The 21,472-nt window shown below is 45.9% G+C and overlaps 1 protein-coding gene across 1 annotated transcript; it reads right to left on the bottom strand.

The window, feature by feature from the left end:
- Nucleotides 1-1,145: 1,145 nt before the first annotated feature.
- Aldh8a1 (aldehyde dehydrogenase 8 family, member A1) lies at nucleotides 1,146-20,591 on the bottom strand. The gene is made up of 7 exons (NM_001191088.2): nucleotides 20,419-20,591; nucleotides 17,240-17,387; nucleotides 15,782-15,937; nucleotides 14,429-14,578; nucleotides 8,748-9,004; nucleotides 5,029-5,190; nucleotides 1,146-1,833 (listed from the first exon to the last, which is right to left on the bottom strand). Exons 1-7 carry the CDS (start codon nucleotides 20,554-20,556, stop codon nucleotides 1,381-1,383), a joined length of 1,464 nt encoding a protein of 487 aa, NP_001178017.2. The 5' UTR covers nucleotides 20,557-20,591; the 3' UTR covers nucleotides 1,146-1,380.
- Between the last annotated feature and the right edge of the window lie 881 nt (nucleotides 20,592-21,472).

Genomic DNA, 21,472 nt, shown 5'->3' with positions numbered 1-21,472 from the left:
GGGAGACCCAGAACAACGAGTGCTGGGATCACAGCGCTTCTCCACTTCTGGAGCAGAACCCATGGCAGCAGTGAGGCTGCCAAAAATCCTGAGCTGCAGAATCTGAGGTTCAAATCCCACCTCTGCCCCATACCTTCTGTGGAATCCTGAGGTTGCTATGGAATTTCTGTAAACTTCAGCATTTTTCTCAGTGTATTCAGAGGATACAGCAACAGGGCATTAGACATACTTTTATTAGTTAAAAAGTCTGTACTTCCAAGAGAATGAGGAAAAGGAGAATGATGGACAACTCAAGGGATATGCCATACTGCTGAACAATTTATTGTTTCTTTGAAGAATCAGAGCTGATTAGACTTGACAGTGAAAATGGACCAGACTGTTTTGTGTTCCAAGTTTACTCTAAAAAGTAATAACTAACTTGTTTTCCTTCATTCATATCAGACATATTTAGTAAGATCTATCATGTGTGACACAAGCTCTTCAGACAACCAACCCTTCCCAATATTAATGGGCTCAGTCCATTGTCCGTCAGTTTGGTAGTGGCTACGGGATCGGGAGGTTCATCTCCACAGCTTTGTCAAGGCAGAAAAAGAGGGTGCATCATTTCTCTTCAGTTGTTGTTGTTGTTGTTGTTGTTGGTGGTGGTGGTGGTGGTGGTGGTGGTGGTGGTGGTGATGATGATGTGTGTGTGTGTGTGTGTGTGTGTGTGTGTGTGTGTGAGAGAGAGAGAGAGAGTGTGTGTATATATGTGTATATGTGTGTATATGTGTGAGTGTTTGTGTGAGTATGTGTGTGAGAGTGTGCATAAGTGTGTGTGTGAGTGTGTGTGTGTGTGAATGTGTGTGCGAGCATGTGTATGTGTGTATGAGTGTGTGTGTGTATGAGAGAGAGTGAGTGTGTGAGTGTGTGTGTGAATGTGTGTGCGAGCATGTGTATGTGTGTATGAGTGTGTGTGTGTATGAGAGAGAGAGAGAGAGAGTGAGTGTGTGAGTGTGTGTGTGTGTGCGTGTGTGTGTTGTGTTGTATACCACTAGGTCAGTCTCTTGCACTGATGCTTGGGATCAGAACTCAGGCCCTCAGCCTTGTACAGTAAGCACATTACCCATTGAGCCATCATCTCCCAGGTCTATAGGTCCTTGTTTTGTTTTTGGTTTTACCATATATTTGCAAATAAAAATACCCTATTTTGGCGGATTTTCAAGAATTCATAAAAACTGCCTTTTTTTTTTCACAAGCTGGTAAGAACACCAACTAGCCAAGGTGAGCAAGAGCCAGTCTCCTGGCAGGTCATGACGTGACTGAACATAGAAGGATTTCTGTTGACTGCTCTGACTAGTGATTCTCTGCCATGGCTGACAACTGATGTGCCCGCAGGGAAGGTCAGTATTTAATGGTGATGGTTTTTATTTCAGTAAAGAAATCATATGAGTCCTTGGCTCCCTCTCTTCCTATTCCAGAGCTTTTCATCCCTCCGAAGGGCAGGTTCAGCTCCCTGATGAGCCAGCAGTTGGTCCAGACAAGCCCTGACTGAAGCCTCTTAGCTACCCTGTGGATGCGCCCCACATCCTTTGACCATACTGTGGCCCCCAGCCCATACTTAACGCCGTTAGCTCTTGCAATCACTTCCTCTTCGCTATCAAAAGGGACGACGCACGTCACGGGGCCAAAGATCTCTTCTGTCATGCAGCAGGACTCATCCTTAATGTCCGTTATCACTGTGGGAAGCATGAAGTAGCCTGCCTGGTTCCTGAGTGGAAGGCTCAGCTGGTCCACGCCCTCACCACACAGAATCTTGGCACCCTCAGCATGAGCTTTTGTTACATAACTTCTGACCTGGGGAGGTAAAAAAACCATCGTTACAAACCTCTTACCGTTGGGTATTCTACACATCTCAGTAGAAAAATCAGTATTTTCTAATGATCGAAAGCAACATAAGGTCAGTGCTAAGGGATCCTGGGATTATCTTACCACGGTGGCCAAGCTAAAGGAGAACAACTCTCATCAGAGTTTTCACACTCAGCCCTCAGGTGGAAGGCAGATCATTTCATGCCTCAGGGTCAGGCACTAACACAAGTGGCTTTATACATGTCACTTGTAACTCAATGGGCTATTTTTATCCCCAAGTTGCTCACCTTATCACTGTGCTTCCAAAAGTATATAGGACCCATGTAGCTAATAAACAACAAAGTGTAATTCACACTCATAATCTGTGTGTATGTCTTTGTGTGTCTGTGTGTCTATGTGTTTTGCAAGGGACAGGAGTATTGTCATCGTAAGAAGTGAGAATTTGCCCTTTAATAGGGTGGCAATGCCCTTATTAGAAACCACAGGCTAAAAGTAAAACACCCAGTGCCAGGAGTGGATTACATCTATTGGAGCTGTTGGCCAGTGAGCTCTTATATTACTCTTACTGTAACAGACTATTGCCTTTGCTCTTGCTTACCCTCTAGAATGTGACTCTGTTACTAAGAACATCACAGAACATGGAGGGCTGAAGCTGTTACTGATATGGAAACGTCTTCCCTACTGACTAGCTCTCACAGGCATGGAAACTCTGCCCACTTCAAGAGGAGGAAGGTAATTGTCACGATTATCCAGATGTGAACTCTGCAAGCTACAATAACAACGAACACTGACAGATATGTCGGTTGGTGCAGTACTGGCATAAATATCACGGGAGTAACCAACTCTCTTTTGGCTGGATTTAAAGTCTGCCCCACAAAATGGATGGAGTCCTTATCTGATACCACTACCAGAGTCAAGAGCCTGGACAGTGGACAACCTACAACTATTATTTTCTTAAGGAGACATAACACGGTATTTAACTGACTCTTAATGATGTATTGTTATACCACAGATTAGTAGACTTCTCAACCCTTTCTGACTTTCTCATCAGAAAAGCTTCCCCCCCCCCCAAGATGATGATAATTAACACATAGATCCACAACTCGTCAAGGTGCACAGAGTAAGAAGCTGAAGAGTGCTCAGCCATAAATGGGCATCTCCATCGTACCATCTCCTTGGGATCGTTGCAGAAGAGGGAAACAGAAAGACAGTGACGGCCAGAACCAGTGTTTTCTGGATAACACGAGGCAACTCACATATGAACTCACAGAAGCTGTAATAGCACTCAGAGGACCTGCACAAGCTCAACAGATAAAATTCCAGCATAGAGAGAGGCGTGGGCACAAGGTCCCACCCCTAGCTAAGTAGCTATAGGTAGTTGATAGCTTCTTGGAGAGAGAGAGAGAGTTCTCTTTAGAGAGAATTATCTTTCTTAAGGACATAGCCCCTGGTAGACTGGCCATACTCCACTGGACAGCCATACACGCAAGAATACGTAGGTAGCACACAGCACCTGATGTGGTAAAACCTGAAAACAAATTTGGGTGGTGGGTGTGGGATGGGGATGGACCTTGGAGGTATTGGAGGGACATGGTAAATCTGATCAAAATTTACTGAATGAATTCCTCAAAGACTTAATAAGGTTAAAAGAAGAGAAGGAGGAGAAGGAGGGGGGAGGAAGAGGAGGAGGAAGAGGAGGAGGAAGAGGAGGAAGAAGAGGAGGAGGAAGAGGAGGAGGAGGAGGTCTCTAATTTTCAGTCTTATTACTGATTATAATCTAAAAACAAATAAATGTAGGTAAAGCAGTGTAGCTAATTACAATGTAAAATAAATTAGCCCATAAGCTAGGCCAGTGACTCGGAGATGACACAAGTACTCTCTTGAACAGAGCCTGGGTAGTTGAGCTTGTTTTCCATTTGGAATCTGTGATGACGATTCACCCCATTCATGTCCAGAACCTATGTGTTCAGACCCAGTTCCAAGTTCTTCAAGCCAAGCACCAAAAAGAAAATTTTCAAGAAAACTATGTACCTTGAGTTTTGAGGCATGCAGTTCTGAAATCCAGAGCATAGTGTTAACATGACTCTTCATGGTATTCTTGTCATGAATACTGACAAGTGATATATTTCTGGCCATTTTCTAGTCTCAGGACACAACAGTGCATAAACTTGACTACTTTCTGCTCAAGGGCAGATGGTCAGTAAGAGAAGTATACATTATGCACCAGGCAGTGATAAGAATCATGGAGAGAGCTGGAGAGATGGCTCAGTGGTTAGAAGCATGTGGACCTGCACAAGGACCTGGGTTCAGGTCCCAGCACACATGTGATGGCTCACCACCATTTCTAGTATTCGGTGCCTTCCCCTGACCTCCTTGGGCAAAACGTGTACCCATGGTGCACAGACCCACCTGCGGGCAAAACACTCACACACATAAATCAAATCTAAAAGAAGAAACGTGAGGAAAGTAAGAGCTGCAGAGTTGGGGGAGTTCCAGGGATGTAGGTTTATAAAGGCTGGAAAGCTCCCTTTCAGAAGGAACCATTTGCTTAAGGGTGGGGAGGATAGGATCAAGCAAGCATCTGAAGGGTTCCCTTCTGCTCCCGGTCCATGAAAAAGTTTCCCATAGCAATAATATCTCAAATCCTGATACAGAGTGCTCTGCTTATACTGAGCTTCTCTTTTAAGATTTGATTTATTCTGTTTACTTGTGTATGTGCACATATGTGTATGTGTGTGCAGGTATGCGTGTCCGTGGATATCAGAAGGGGGTGTTGATCCATCAGAGCTAGAGTTACAAGCATTTCAAGCTTCTTAGTGTGGGTCCTAGAATCAAATTTGGACCTAATCCCACCACTCAGCAACTTTTCCAAGACCTAGATTCTGCCCCCATCCCATCTCTGTTTCTCCCTCTTTCCCTCTTCCTCTCTCTCTCTCTCTCTCTCTCTCTCTCTCTCTCTCTCTCTCTCTCTCTCTCTCTTGCTTTTTCAAGACAGGGTCTCACTATGTAGCTCTGGCTGTTCTAGAACTTACTATGTAGACCGGGTTGGCCTTGAGCTCACAGAGCCCCACCTGCCTCTGATTCCTGACTGCTGGGATCAAAGGTGTGTGCCACCACACCCAGCCTCTGAGTTTCTCTTTAATTAAGAACTTTCTGGAAGGTAGATGGCAGAGATTCACTTACTTTCTCCAAATGTGCTTTACTTATTAAAGCACCCATGTTGGCTGATGGATCGGAAGGAATGCCAACTTTCCACTTTCTGGTAGCTTCCACAAACCTCTTCAGAAATTCATTATAGATGCTCCTCTGGACAAAGATCCTGCTGGTACAAAGGCAGATCTCCCCCTGTCAAAAATGAAGGCAGTGATGAAGCTGGGGACATTCTTCACGGATAGATGCCCTATGGTTCTGTTCACCTACCATGTATCAGGCACTGGTCCAGGCAATGAGATGCAGCTGTCAACAGGACTAGTCCTGAGCACAGGGACCACGTAATCTCACAGGAAGACAGTCAAAAAACACAAACACTCACTACACGATATGACTTCAAAGAGTTATCAAAACAATAGAAGAACATTAGGCAAATGATAAAATTAAGAATTTCAGTGAAAGAATTCATGGGCAATTATTTGCAGAGTGCCTGTTTGAAGGGACTCATGGTCCACATGAAGGAGTTAGAGAAGTAAGGACCAAGAGGAGAGAGTTTCAACGGTAAGAGGAGGGAACCTACTGTGGGCTTGAGGTTGGTGTGGGGTGATGAAGGATGTGAGTGAGGTGTGAAGGGGGAAAGATGAGGTTGGAATGGAGCAGGTCAACCCTCTCAAAGCTTCAGGATGAGGTTGCTTTACTCAGCATCATGGGAAGAAAGGAAAAGTTTTTAAGCCACAGAGTGATGTGATCAGATTTACAATCTCTGTGTATGCATATGTGTGTGCATGTGTATGTAGTGTGTTGTGTGATACATATATGTGTGTGTGTGCGTGGTGTGTGACATGTGTATGCATGTGTGCATGGTATATTGTGTGTCATGTGCATGCATGTGTGTGTGGTGTGTGAGATATGTGTATGCATGTGTGTGTGGTGTGTTGTGTGATACATATATGTATGTGTGACATGTGTATGCATGTGTGCATGGTATGTTGTGTGTTATGTGTTTCATGTGTGTGTGTGGTGTATGTTATATGTATATATGTGTGTGTGGTGTGTGGTGTGTGTGATATGTGAATGCATGTGTGGCCATATGTTTATGCATGTGAAATGTGTGCACATGTGTGCACAGGTGTATATGCATGTGTACATGTGCCATGGGTATGTGTGTACATATGTGTATGTGCGTGTGTGTGTGAGAGGTATGTGGTGTGTGTGTTCATGTGGAAGGCAGAAGCAACCCCAGGTGTCATTACTCAGGAGCAGTTCTCCTTGAGTCTTCTTTCTGTTGTTGCTTGGTTTTGTTTGTTTATTTGTTTGTTTGTTCGTTTGTTTTGGAACAGGATCCTTTCAGAGGCCTAGCCTTCTCTCAGTAGGCCAAGCTGCCTGAGCACTAAGCCAGAGGATCTGCTTGTCTTCATCTCCTCAGTCCTAGAACTGTAGAGTGTGGCTTTCTGAAGTGAGTTCTAGGTTCAGTTCAGGGTCTCATACCTGAGGGGCAAGTACTTCAGTACCAACTGATCTGTCTCCCCCGACCCAGAGAGTTACAGTCTTAGATGAACATTCTTGAAGTTGTGTAGAAAACAAAAATTAGAGTGAGGAGTGAAGAAAAATATTCCAAAAGCCACTGAACTCAAAACTCTTAAAGAAGCATGGTACCCCCAAAGTGTGGGAGACCAACATAGATACATAAGAGAAGTTATGGTTTGGAATATGTGTTAATCATAGAGCCAACAAGATTTGTTTATAGACCAGAATAGGTACAAGGAGAAGAGAAAGCCATAATGGGGCTGATCCAAGCCTTGGGCCCTGTCCCACTTTGGATGGAATGCTTTTCTGTGGGAAGGCAAAAGGGGGCAGAGAAGAGCCACTTTTCCAGTGGGTGGAGGCGGGAATCAAGAGTTTTGCTGTGGGAATCTTAAATTCTGATGCCCACTAGACATCTAAATAGAGATGCTGAATGCCCAGGGGAAAGGTCCTGCTAGGTTTTGGAGAGAAAAAATAATCCTAGCTGCCATTTAAATATAACATTCAGCAGTTTCCGAACCACATCTAAACATTTCAAAGCAAACCGTAGGAAAGTGTCTGAATGCATAAGTATTGATAACACTTTCACCACATCTATGTTTGATGTCCACAGCAGTCCTGGGCAACAGAACGATTCTAATTATCTTGGTATTTAGTCAGAGGTTAATTGTTCATAAGAAGCAGTTAATGTTCTGAGATAACAAATCCTTTCTCCAGCAGGACAACGATCAGAAGAACCACCTGCCCGGTGACATGGAAGATGGACAAACACCTGTTGTGTTCATTTGCATACGTTCCTTAGGCCATAGAAGGGCATGGTGGACAGACAGGAAGGTTTTAACAAGCTTCCCATCGCTGGTGCTAGGAGAAGACAAGTCCCACTGAGAGCCCAGAAACGAGAACTCCAAAGAAAGCCTCATTCACTGAATCTCCATGCCATGACAGGCACTGATTTGGATATTTTCTCCATGATAGCTCTGTGCTGGGTTCGTATTCTCAGTGCATGCTCAGGAAATAGAGCTTCGAATTCATACATGCTCAAGGCCATCCTGAGAGTATACCCCTACCTCCCGTGAAACCAAGTATCTTCAATTAGGAGAGAAATATGTTCTGCCTGGGACTCATCAATCAGCTAAGCAAATACAGAGAGACATGACAGTTTGCTTAAAATCCATCTGCTACCTTGGCTTGAACATACCCTTTCTTTTACTGATACCTTAAAACATCACCTCCCAAAGGAAGGTTTGATGGGCCAACCCAAATCCGAAAAGAATCCTGGTAGATGAAGAGCGTACAGTCTCTCTGTCTTCTTGCTTAGCACATGGCTACCTTATACAATGTGTCAACCTGTCCGTTCATTCATTTCAATTCTCAGAGGGTCTGTCCCTCTCGTCCTGAAACCCTTGGTACAGTTATTTCAGTGGTTTGCTTGATAGCTGCTCGGTTTGATGATTAAATCAGTTGTGATATAATGTGAACTTGCCTTTCAAAACCCAAACCATCAATTTTTAGCCATCTTCCTTTGGAACGATGGTAAAGGAAATAAGCATCATTCCAATTATCATGAGAATACTGAAAGCCGTGTTTCTCACATTAAACATTCACAGACTCCCTTTGGAACACGGCATTGTTCAAATGATTATAAAGAGAGACATCGTTCCCATCTGTGAGCAGGTGTTCATCTGGTTCTAGTTCTAGTTCATCCGGTCTAGTGTTCTTAATCCTCTAGGAGGGAGGCTGTGCCTTTGAAGACCCTGAGAAAACAAGATAGAGCCCACAGAAGCATCCCTGAGGTACTAATATCAGGAGCTGCAGAGATGTCCTGAAGTTCTGTCACTGCGGGCTCAGGAACTCACTTTGTCACCGGGAATGGGAACTCGGCCTGTGTAGGCTCCAGGGCCCGTTCCCGGAGAGAAGAAATTTACTGTCAATCAGACGCCTGGCTGCATGGAAGAGACAGGCAGCCGTGCAAATAAATAAAAGCGGTGACTGAGAGTAACAAAGCTGAAGGTTCTACCGTGGCTGGCACCGGAGAAAAGTTGTGTGACTTAAGAGGAGGAACTTGACAGAAAGAATCTGTGACCGTACCAGGCACTCCCCGCTGCTAGAACAGCTCTTTAATTGATTCCATTTTCAGGAAAATGACAGACCATTGCCAACCCCCTGGACTCTGCATTATGATAAAAATAGATCCAACCGGACGGGGCCTGAGTGAGCGGGACTCATACCTGGTTGGCGAAGCTGGATCTCACGGTTGCTGGGATGCACTCCTCCAGGTTGGCATCCTCAAAAATGATGGCAGGGTTCTTGCCTCCTAGCTCCAGGGAGAGCTTCTTGCAGTGGGGGGCACTTAGCTGGGTAATCCGTTCAGCTGTGGGCTGGCTCCCCGTGAAGGAGATCACGGGGACCTCTGGGTGGGACACGAGGGCCTCACCAACCCTCGGCCCTGTTCCGAACACAACATTGATCACACCTGGTGGCACACCTGGACGGGAAGTAAAACCAGTGGTAGTAATTCTCCCGGGGTTACCGAGGACACCTGAAGGGGACACGCAGACTCTCCTCTGGGAGTCCAAAAGCTGGCATGAGGGGATGGGCAAGGCTGGTGTGACCACCTGGAGACCTTATGACAAGCTCAGTTGATAACAAAGCCAATCCACAAAGTCACCTCTGTTTATAAAGTCCACCTGCCGGGGTTTCTCTGGGTGCTTTGGCCTAGAAAGATGCAGGGTGGGGAACATCCTAGGAAACTCTACGACGTTGACTAAGCTTTTGGGGCTGATGTAGATTGAGCAGATCAAACTCCATGTGGAGCAGGGGCAGGCTCCAACTTAACACCCAGAAGGGCAGACCAAGGTGACCGCGTTATGGAAGCGGATGTTTGAACCTGCAGAAATGTGAAGAGATCGACTCTCGTAGGTGAGAAGCAAGGGTAGGCTTCCCAGAGGGGGCGATGACGCAACTGAAGATCACGTGACAAACACCAAGCGCATACAAACCTCGGTGCCTCAATCTTTTCTACTGCTAGACCCTTTGGACCCAAATTTATATGTATACATTTACCTGTTTTCAGGATTAAATTCTTTAGGGTGTGTGTGTGTGTGTGTATGTGTTGTTTTCATGTGTCTGTGTATTCACGTGAATGCATGTGGGCACATGTATGTGCATGTGTCTGAGTGTGTATTCATGTGAGTGCACATGTGTGTATACTTGTGTCTGAGTGTATATTCTTGGGAATGCAAGTGGATACACGTGCGTGCACATGTGTCTGAGTGTGTGTTCATGTGAATGCAAATGTGTCTGAGTGTGCGTCCATGTGCATACACATGTGGGGGGGTTACACTGATTGCCTCTGAGAATCTGAGATCAACATGCATTCATGCACTCACTGTTCCCCTGTCCCCAGCACCGAGATATCCCGTGTGTGTACCTCCACGCCTGGCCCTGTTCCCTGGGCTGTACAGATTGAATTCAGATCCTCTCACTATGTGACAGGCACTTAACTCACTAAGATACCTCTCGACCTATGAATGTACTTCTCTATGCCTGGGCACCAAGTTGCAGGCTAAAAGCAGAAGAACACTCTGAAGTTTGTTCTCCATTGTGTGCCCAGGGCCACCAGTAAGTGACACATTGGCGGTTTAGTGAGCATTAGTTGTTGTTTGTAATCTGTGGGCATTCTCTGTTTTCATGGTTTCTGTTACCCAAAGTCACTTAAGTCTGAAGTATTTGTCTTTTCATTTGGAGAAAAAGACCACTCTGACATCATATTTTATTGCAGTATATTGCTATGCCTTTTCTATTTTATTATTACCTTCTCATTTTGCCTAATTCATGAATTAAACTTTACCACAGGTAGACTCTGTGTGTGTGTGTGTGTGTGTGTGTGTGTGTGTGTGTGTGTGTGTGTGTGTACATAGAGAGATCAAAGTCATCCACAGTTTCAGGTGTTTGTTCACAATCTGGAAAAGCATCCCTCCCTTGCAAGGGGAGATTACAGGGTTTTGACCTCACAACCCTTTAAGGTACTCAGTATTTATTATTAGCTCGCTTTTCTGGTGAGAAATTTGGCAAAGTAAAATTCAATGATAATCAGGAAATCTGGTCAGAGCAAGTTAACAAGTGTTAGCAGAGGAGTGAACTCACCCATGCTTAGCAGTCAGAATCCACACAGAAATAAGTTTGAGAAGTAAAGAAGCTTTACACGTTCACACTGTGTTTGTATCTAGAAGGTCCCTCTGTGTCCTCAGGTGACTACAGCAGGTACAGAAATCCTGCGTGAGAAGCCTTCAGAACAGCCTGGCAGCTCCTGTCTCCTCCCCTTCCCCAGTTAGACATCTCTCTTCAAATCAAATCAAATCTTCAAGAATATGATCTTAAAGTATAAATGATACTTTCACATTAATGACCCAGTATTATCCAGAACTCACTTCCACGGAGCCACAACATAAGCCTGGTCACTTTGAGGGGATGGTGAAAGGAATGGGTCACTTTGAGGGGGTGGCCCCCTCTCCCTCCCCACCATCACCAGGCAGATCCCTAAAGGAGACGGCTGGGAAGTCAATATTGTGATGAATCTGTCAGACTGACACATCTAAGCACTCTGCCCATATTCAGTGTACATATATTTTGAGTCTAGGTTAATATTGGTTCATAGTCACAGCGTCACAGAACTCCATGTGCTATGTGGAAGAAGAGTCTAGAAGGACAATCACTGACGGGACAAAAGCAAGGTGGTGTTTCCCACCATCCCTGCTTGAGGCCCTGCAGCTCTAAAGACGGGACATATCTTTGGGTGGACAGGCGATTAAAGGTATAAGGGAAGTCTGTTAATATTAGTAAATCCTGAATGGTAAAATGAACTGAGTTGTGTCTAACGTTTACTGTGATATTTTAACAGAAGCTGAGAGAAAACACAGGAACACTGTATATGCCAGCACGGGACAGTGAGTTCATTCTGTCAGACAACTGCTTTCCACACACATTCTCATTCTGACTCTGCTTGAAGTCTGATGTTACTGTGGCAAGAGGCAGCAGAAACAAAATATCTGCACAGGCATCTGCCCTCTAAGCTTGTGAGACTCTGGTCACAAGAGAAGAAGAGCAAACAGTTTAGTTGGAACCCAGAAATTGCAAAATAAAACGGGTAAATGACTGACTAGCAGATAAGCCAGGAACACTGGAACCCACCAGAACGAAACTTTTTAAGAACTGAGGCTTGATGCAGAGGCGAAGAAATTTAAACTTAATGGAGCAGGTTAAAACCGGTGGGAAGGGCCGTAAAACCTCTCCAGAAATAAGGTTTAGTGCCTCAAGAAAATAAGGAATGTTTCAGAATTCCCAGAGAGATCTTTGCTGCGTGTTCCTCCATGGCTTTATTCTACAGGATGATGATTGATCATGTTGGTAGAAGCTCTCATGAGTAAACAAGAAAACACGCTCTACCCCTCACTCTAACACCCTTCGACCCACACATCAGTCCAATCCCAGCGTGAGACCAAGGGCTGAGAGGCTGCAATTCAGCACAGGGTTCATCGGGGAGACTGGTGACAGCGGCACAGCGAGGAGAGAGGAGGCTGCCATGCAGCGATGGCTCATGAGCTCCCAGGAAGTGAGAGCAATCGTAAGCAAACCACAGAAAATGGAAACAGCTCATGACAAGAGGGAGAGAGAGAGAGACAGAGACAGAGACAGAGAGACAGAGACAGAGAGACAGAGACAGAGACAGAGATGGAGAGACAGACACACAGAGAGAGACAGAGATGGAGAGACAGACAGAGACAGAGAGACAGAGAGAGATAAAGAGACAAAGAGAGACAGAGACAGAGACAGAGATGGAGAGACAGACACACAGAGAGAGACAGACAGACACACAGAGAGAGACAGAGATGGAGAGACAGACAGAGACAGAGAGACAGAGACAGAGACAGAGAGAGACAGAGACAGAGAGAGACAGAGACAGAGATGGAGAGACAGACACACACAGAGAGACAGAGATGGAGAGACAGAGACAGAGAGACAGACATACACAGAGACAGAGACAGACAGGCACTGAGAGAGAGACAGATGGACACACAGACACACATGGAGAGAAAGACAGACAGACACATACACAGAAAGAGACAGGCAGAGACAGAGAGGCAGAGAGAGAGATACATACAGAGACAGAGATGGGCACAGAGAGAAAAACAAACAGACACAGACACACAGACACAAAGAGAGAGAGAGAGACAGACAGCAGACACACACACAGGAAGGGAGAGAAGGGGAGAGGGGGAGATTAGGAAGGAAAAACCATCACAAATCAAGATCTGTGCGTCTAAAGCTGCACAGGAACACACATATCCAACATGGCCCTGTTCCTACCTAGGATTCAAACAGAGTGAAGCCCTGCTCGGCTTGGATCTGAGAGACTCAAAGGCCCACGGTTGAAGGCTTGGTCCTTGAGACATTGTGCTGCTGTGCTCGATGGAACATTTAACAGCAAGGATTTAGAAGAAATGCATGACCCAGAAGGGATCTGGTGGCCCCAGCTGGCGCTTCTTCCTTCTCTGTCCTTCCTGTCATGACATAAGCATCTTCCTCCAAGACATGTTCCTACCATGGCGTGCTTCCTCACAGCAGACCGAGATATGATGGGGTCAGCTGACCATGAAACTTGCAGAAGCGAGAGGACATCAACAGAGGCCAACCTGTCTCGGGTGCGTGCTGTGATGACAGGAAGCAGACAGGCACAGCTCCTCTCCTCACCTACTCTAGGAACCTGCAGTCACCAAGCTGGCGAGAAAAGGCCCGTGTGCACACCAGAGTCTTGGCTTTGCAAAGAATGGAATTAACATCGTGTGTTATAAGGAAGGAAGGGAACATCGTAGGAAATGGAAGAGATAACGTAGTCCCCAGCTCCTCGAGGCCTAGGGTATCTGTATAGGTCACCTCAAAGACTGCAGTTGGGAGGCCTTACTCCCAAGCCTATAAGGACCACTGCCACTCTCGAAACAAGCTGGAATTTAACCTTTCATCACCATCCTGAACAGCTGGCTCACTAGAAGCCAACATGCATCCTTTTGCTTCTGAGGCATCAAGAAGCAGAGCGTCAGGAGAGAGGGAGAAATAGACTTCTACCTGCGTATTCTAGCAGAGGCAGGAGCACCCAACAGTGCCTTCTCTGTGCCAAAAGGCGGTAGGCACGCCACATGCTGACACAGACAGGGGGGAGATAGCGCTTTCCCCACAACTTAGTCATCTTTCCCATCCTAGCTCTAGGAGGTTCATAAGCTGAGGATCCTAATAGAAAAGTCGCTCGCCGGGGTTTAAACACCAGGGCAACGTCAGGCTTCTCAATGCAGAGTTATATCCCACGTGAAACCAGGAAGTCCACCTAGGCGTGGACAGCTGAAAGTGGATGAGAGACAAATGGGTGGATGTTGATAAGAAGTAATGTCCCATCCACTTTTGTGGGGTTCCAAAACAGGGAGAAACTGGAGTGTGTATATTTAAATCCCTTGAAAATGGCAGACTCTATTAGGCATGGTTTGGCTATACAAACTCTAGGAATACCCAACTTCCAAGACTGACCAGTAGCTCAAACTTAAATTTAAAGTGACTGTCGATGGTACTATCTTGAAGTAGTTGGCGCCTTTGATGTGACCATGTCTCCCTAAGCCTGCATTATTTACTACAGTGCTCTCAGTCTATGGGGTGAGGCTGTTCTTCAATGACACCCATATGGGGTTAAAGAGACAAGCGGGTCAGTAAAGGAGAACCCTACTGTTGATGAAGGCATGGCTAGGAAGTATCGGGCTTACAAAATGGCAAGACAGCGCTAGAACCAGTTTAGCTTTGGGCGAGGAATGCTTCTAACAGTTTTGCCCTAGTTCCACGTCTCCTCCCTGCCCCCACATCCTGTTACCTGCTTTATCTAGGAGTTTACAAAACATCCAAGCAGTCACAGAAGTCAGCTCGCTGGGCTTGGCTATCACGGTATTCCCAGCAGCGATGGCCGGAGCTATTTTCCAGGTCAACAGGTAGAGCGGTAAATTCCAAGGGCTGATCAAACCAGCTGTAGGATAAGAAGAAAAGCCTCAGAGACAGACCATGTTTTTATTTTATGTGTATGAGCGCTCTATCTGCATGTACACCTGCGTGCCAGAAGAGGGCGTCAGATCCCATCACAGATGGTCGTGAGCCACCATGTGGTTGCTGGGATTTGAACTCAGGACCTCTGGAAGAGCAGTCAGTGCTCTTAACCACTGAGCCATCTCCCCAGCCCCAATTTTGAAGTATTCTTAAACTGTTCAGTTTCCATCCTCTGCCTACACAAGGATTAGGTCTCCCTTATGAATTGAAAGATAGATTTATTTTATTTTATATATTTGCCCTGTGGAAGGAAGTATATTTTATTGTACTAAATTTCCCGTAGAAAAATCTGGTCTTTAAGAGTAACAGAATGTATTCACGACAAAAAAAAAAAATGTTCAGATGCTTCTTAGGAAATTAAAACTTCCCACAGTTCCTTGGGAAATAATTTCTACAGGGTTCAGGGAATCAGGAGTGAAATGTTTTTTTTGCTCTTCTCGGGGGAAACAGCGACATCTACTGGTTATACCTAGTCATTTCAGGCGCTTAAAGGACAACAGCGACATCTACTGATTATAGTCATTTCAGACGCTTAAAGGACAAGAGGCAGATAAAATAACTGTCGGTTAATGCTTATTTACTAGACAACTGACGTTACTTGAAGGGCCACATACTTGTTTATTTTTTTTAAAGACAGGGTCTTGTGTGTCGTCCAGGCTGACTCCAAACTCACCGTGTAGCCAAGAATAACCTCGTTCTTCTTCTCTTCCTGCCTCCCCTACCGCTGAACTATACGCTTACTAATTTGCTCAAATTTCTTACCTTATTGAATCATATAAAGATGAAGGGGAACTAATTTCCCAGCTTTTCAGAGTACTGAAGTGTGCAGAGGATGCTACCCTGAGGCCTAAGCAATGGCACTGTCTGGTTTTGATGTTTTCTTACTCTATTTACAAGCAACAAAGCCCTCCCGACATGCCCTCCCTCTGTGATCTTCCGGGACAGAGTTTCTGCATAGGGGGAAGAACTTGACATGACGAAAACGAACTAGAAATTTTTAAAGCCAACGAATTTTCAGCCAAAGTAGAAAAAACCAACCCCTTGTGTTTCCTTATTTTGTCCCTAGTAGTCCGTGTCTAGAATTTTCTGAACTTTCTGATCGAGGTTCTCCCTGGACGCCACCTACCAATTCCCACGGGGGTACGAACGGTGTAGTGCATACAGCCCAGGTGGCTCATCTCTGTGCAATCCGATACGTGGTGCTGGATGGAGGAAGCGAAGAACCGGAAGTTCAGGACAGACCGAGGAATGTCCATGGTCCTTGCCAGCGTGAGGGTTTTCCCTGTGGAAAATGAACAGCAGAAAATGGAGTCATCTGACACCACGCTCGCTCAATTCCAGCCCGCCCGAGGCACTTCACCGCGCGTGCGTGGATCAAGTGAACTATTTAGGCGTGAGGTTGTAGAATGAGGTGGAGGATGGGGACACACACACACTCACACACACACACACACACACACACACACACACACAGAGGCATTAACAGCTTTGAAATGACGGGGTTGGAATAATGAGTGTTAAGATCACTGTGTGTGTCCTTAAACATCCTCCAAACACACGGAGGAGACTCCCCGTGAGAAGCCTTAGCACAGGACGCTGGGGTTTCTGCATGGAGCAGGGGGTGGGGACCTGAACTTCTCTCAGGTGCCCCTCAGTGATGAAGTGTAACCCCCGACGCAAGAGCAAGAGCAAAAGAAAAATTGTCCTTCTCCTCCCTTCCCTTCCCCTTCTCTCCCCTCCCCCCTCTCCTCTCCTCCCTTCCTTTCTTCTTTGTGCGTGCCCAGTATGGGGAGAGTGGGAAGGGGAGTCAGGCTACCAGGAACTTACAATCCCCCTGCCTCAGCGACCGACCCCAGCGCTGTGATCTCAGGCAAGCACTACCACGTTGACTTTGAAGAAATCTGCTCTAGGGGCCTGTCACCAGATTCCTAACTTTAGGTTGGCTCATGACAGGTATATTTCAACAGTGCATGACCCTTCCTAAGAGACATTATGAAAAGTATAGATATCCACCTATTCCTCTGCCCTTTGGGAGGGAGAGGAAACGCGGGGTGAATATGTCAGAAAACAAGCAGGCCTTCCTGTTGTCTTTCCTTGGGAGCCCTCTGACTAGAACAGGCCAATAGCATGGCCAGCCCTAGTTCCTCCTGTCTCCCCAGCCCAAGCTGTGCTGTAGACCCTCGCAGCTCCTTACGTTGAACAGACAGAGTGAAGCCCCCACCATTTAGCTTTGGGTTCAGCTACTGACTTGCTGCCGTGGGGCAGAGCATGTCAGCCACAAGGCCTTCCGCACCCCTCATGCTTTTGCCTCCATCGCTACCGGTTGCCTTGAGAAGCAAGTGTGTAGGCCGCCTTGACACCTCAGACAGGATGGCATGACTAGCCTGCCACTGGTATGATCCATTTTACTAAAAGGCAGATTATTTGACAAACTAGAACAGGGTGGGGGTTGGGGGATTCTGAGAGCCAATAGCTAAGTAGCGTATTGCAGTTTCCAGAAGCATCTGGTGAGACACACGTGTCTGTACCCCTGTTGGCAAAAGATCTTGGACGGCAGACAGATCCTGCCAGAGACACCCATCACCTTGGTCTTTAGATTCTGCCTGGGCTAACTCCTCCAGGGACTGCTCCAGCACATCAGCCACCCTGTTCAGGATGAGAGAACGTTCCTGGGGACTCCGGGATGACCAGGCCGGGAAGGCCTCTCTGGCAGCCTGCACAGCAACTTCGATCTTTGAGGAGCAAACCAGAGATGGTCACGTTAGCACCATTGTTCCTGAGGGGCTGGCAGCACTCAGAGCCCATGGTTCCCTTCAAACCTGATGACCATTCTGCCCAGTTTCAGGGATTCCACAGGTCCTGGTACCGAACTACACACAGAATAGACGACACAGTGTTCACGTAACCAACAAAAATAGGACTTAAAACAAAGGAAGGAAGGAGTGCTTGCTGTCTGCCTCCCACTGTCCTCAGGCAAATCCAGTCATCCGAGTTCCGAGTCATAGGCACCATGGGCTCTAAGTGATTGGTCAGCTTTTCTTCCAAAGCCTTTCTTCCTTTCCGCTGATTCCCTCAGGAATTTAATCTCAGAGCTAGTAGCAGGCTGGCTCACATGCCACTGTACTGAGAGATTGGACTAAGCTCTATCATGAACGTCCATCAGTGCAAGGCAAGCCGGAGAATGACGCCAGTTCCTGTGAGCGAGCCAGTCGTGGTGCCAGAGATGGAATGGAAGCTCTCAGGGACGTCAGAACAACTGCTCACCTGGCTCCCCTAAAGGTGGATAGGCGGAATGACTGGACCTAGGGGAAATACCTGAACAGGTATTCGGGTATTCAGTGCCGAACCTCAGTCAGGCAGCCACCCCTCAAGTCAGTCACACCCTCCTGGGAACGTCTCCCAGAGAAAGGAGTGTTTATTTTCACGCCTCTCCCTTCCCCTTCTTTCCCCTCCCCTCCCCTCCCCTCCCTCCGGCGTTTGCAGCAGCGATAGTTAGAGCCTCAGACTGCAAGGGACCAGCTCTCCTTTGCTGGGTAAGGGGTAGCCACTGTGGCAGACACATGCTAGCTGCAGCCTTCTCTGCACTAAACGGAGCAAGCTGCAGCCCTACCACGGAGGGGTCTGCAGAGCTGACAGAAGGGCAGCTCTCTGCCTTCACCTGGGCAGCTTTTCCTTTTACAGATAAAGCAACCATGGCCCAAAAGACTAAGCCAGTTGGGCTGAATGGGGATCGAGGAGGGGACAAGGCTGCATCTCAAAAGGGACTGATTGAAAGGCAGCCACCACACACACACACACACACACACACACACACACACACACACATACACACGCATGCACACACACATGCACACACACGTGCACACACACGCACACACACTTGCACACACATGCACACACACGCACACACACTCACACACACACACTCACACACACACTGCCGCCCCAGCAGCAGGTAGATCAGATGCTCGATCTCCAAATTCAGAGTCAAAGGCATAGACAGGAACTGAGATAGGGTCAGGAGGAGGAGCATGCATCCTCTCTACCAAGGTATCTAAAGTGCAGCCGTCAAGTAATTTGTAAAGAGTGATTTTAATTTTAAAAGATGAGCATTCTCAATCATTTCCGAGGATGGACTGTTTTGATCTAGTGCGGGATAGGAAAATTATCTAAATATGTCGAACCTCTAAGGCTCTTAGTTCAGAGTCGACGGTTTATAAAGTCAAGTGTCCGCTGTGTGATCATGTCCTACGGCTGCCACTGGCACTTGGAGTGACTGACTCATCAGTTACTCACAGACTCATCTGTGTATCTGAGGGAATATAACCAAAATCACAAGGCACTTAACCCTTCTCCTAACTCCTCTCCCCAAGTACTGAACCCCTCACTGTTAGAGTGTGCTTCCTTTGCTTCCTTGCCCCGCCCATGATAGAGGCCTTTGTTGGAAAGAAAGTGTGGAGCTCCCAGGATAAAACAGATGCCCTCTTGTGGCCAAAACGTGATGCACTCAGAATGCATCTGAGTGCTTTTGTGCCTTTCTCTATGGTTCAGACTAAGTCCACAGGCTGTAATATCTCAGTTTGCTACACACACACACACACACACACACAAAATTTGGCGCATATCCTGTAAAGCCAACAAAGACACAGTTTTTGAGGAATACACAGAATAATTGCAAACTGGATTGCTGAGAAAATAAAACATACATAGTACTACTGTAAAAGCAAAAGCAAATGTTTTATTCTATTTCCTGAAGAAGTGGCAGCCATAAGTTACCACACTCCACCTGTATCTCCTCACTTTGGAAACACCAGGAGATGGAGGAGAGAAGCCTTGGTCTCATACAGTTTGAGTCATTGGAAGCAAACAAAATTGCTGGTTACAATGTAACTAACAAGTTATCCAATATTTGTAAACTTTAGTACAGAGTCTAAAGGTTTTTTCCCCCCTCTGGAAGACAGATTTAAAGTTTAACAGTGAAGAAAAAAGCTGAATTTTGAAGAAAAAAAACTTTCCATTTATATTTATATAGGAATATTGAAATTATATTATAATTGAGTTCTTCGTGCTAAGAATAAACAATAAGCAACATGTATTTGGTAACCGTACACATCAGTCACTCTTAGCACACCAATTTTTATTCTCAGTCAAATATATTTCAGGCATTTTACAAAATTCCCCAAGTGACTTACTTCTTCATAACTAAAAAAGAAAGAAAAAGGAAAGAGAAAGGAACGTGAACAATCCTTTTTTAAGTTGTTAAGTATAATGAAAAAATATGAGAATTTAATTTTTCAGCTTTATCACCCAAATGACTGGTTTTGTTTCACTGGGTATTTTTGGAAATACGAGGAACTATCCGATAATGGTCTAAAATAGAGTGTTGTGTGCTATGTTTTTGTTTTGTTCTCAGTTGAAGTTTTCAAAACGTATTTTTATAAATCCATAGAGCCAGTAGGCACTCTGTAGAGAGAAGGATGAACTTCATATAGTAAGAATTCTTTTGAATACTTTGTCCTATATAACTATTATAGTCTGTCTGAGAACCTCAAACATTAAAAGCACTGTGTCCTCGGCTAATGGCTTCCTCCTGAACATAGTGAGCTGAGAGCTGTCCTGGCTCACGCCTGTCCAGTCCTAGGATACATTGCCTTATAAAATGCTGCGTTTCCCTTCAGCCCACCCCTTTATTTTTAGAAAATAGTTGTCTACAGTTTGTCAACACAGTAAATCCGTTTTAGCATCCCAAGTGAATAGACTCACCTCCTCCTTCCCACTGTTTGGTACTTTGCAGTACACTTCCCCTGTCGACGGATCATAAGAATCTATATACGAGTTACAGGGTAAAAATTTTCCACCTATAAAGTTCTCCAACATCAAAAGTTCCCTTTTTCCGGCCATGTTAGGAGAATGCTCTCAGCCTGTACTCAGCTCACTGTGACTGCCCTCAGGACTTTGTTCAGACACCGTCACCTCCTTCTCAGGCCCAGTGTCCTCATTTGCATATCAGGCACTGAGAGGAGACCTGATGCTGTCCAGAACGTTCCTGATTCCAAACTCTCCACAGTTCTTGAAGGCAACTGTTGGCCCATTCTGAGAAATGGGTCCTGTGTTAGACTAGCATCGTTACGTACACACAACATCTTCAGGTTGCCCTTTCATATCAACCATGTGTGCAGATGATTTCATCAGTGACACAACGTACATGCCCACTGTTTAAACAAAGCGCAAAGCATAAAGTTGGTTCCACAGAATAATTTCCCAGGAAGCAAGTATCCTTACTTCCCTTTCTAGAGAAGGAATTGAGCCTCTGGGAGGGAAGGCAATGTGTTTAAGGTCACATGAGCAAGGGATTGACATTCTCATCAGTGCCTCACCGCCTTGAACCCGGGGCAGATAGAGGACAGAGAGATTCTGCTCATCTGTCTGCCTTCATCTCGGCGGCCTCCTCCCTGAAATGTGTCCTCCGTCTCCAGATGAGGGCTGCAATGATAACTTCCCTGTTGTAGATATGCCATGAAAATGAAGATGCAAACCAAAATGCACCTGACATGTATAGCAAAACCTAGACCCTTCTCAGTTCTGCAAACTGATAAATGAATCTGGCAGGAGGGATGGGTCTGTAACGAGAGCCATGTATCCGAGAGGACAGTTGGCCGTGAATGCATTCACAGATGTTGGGCTAATTGTAAATCAAGAAAAGGGGCTCACAGAAAGATTCTGCATTGGCTCACTGGACAAGAGAGTATTTTACACTTTAATATCGGTCTGGGAATGTGAAAAGAAAACATGTCCTAAGCTGGCAAGATACACAAAA

Source organism: Rattus norvegicus, chromosome 1 (assembly GCF_036323735.1).
Source record: "Rattus norvegicus strain BN/NHsdMcwi chromosome 1, GRCr8, whole genome shotgun sequence".
Taxonomy (NCBI): domain Eukaryota; kingdom Metazoa; phylum Chordata; class Mammalia; order Rodentia; family Muridae; genus Rattus; species Rattus norvegicus.
Note: the sequence above shows the minus strand (reverse complement) of the source record. Positions and strands in the feature narration are given on the sequence as shown.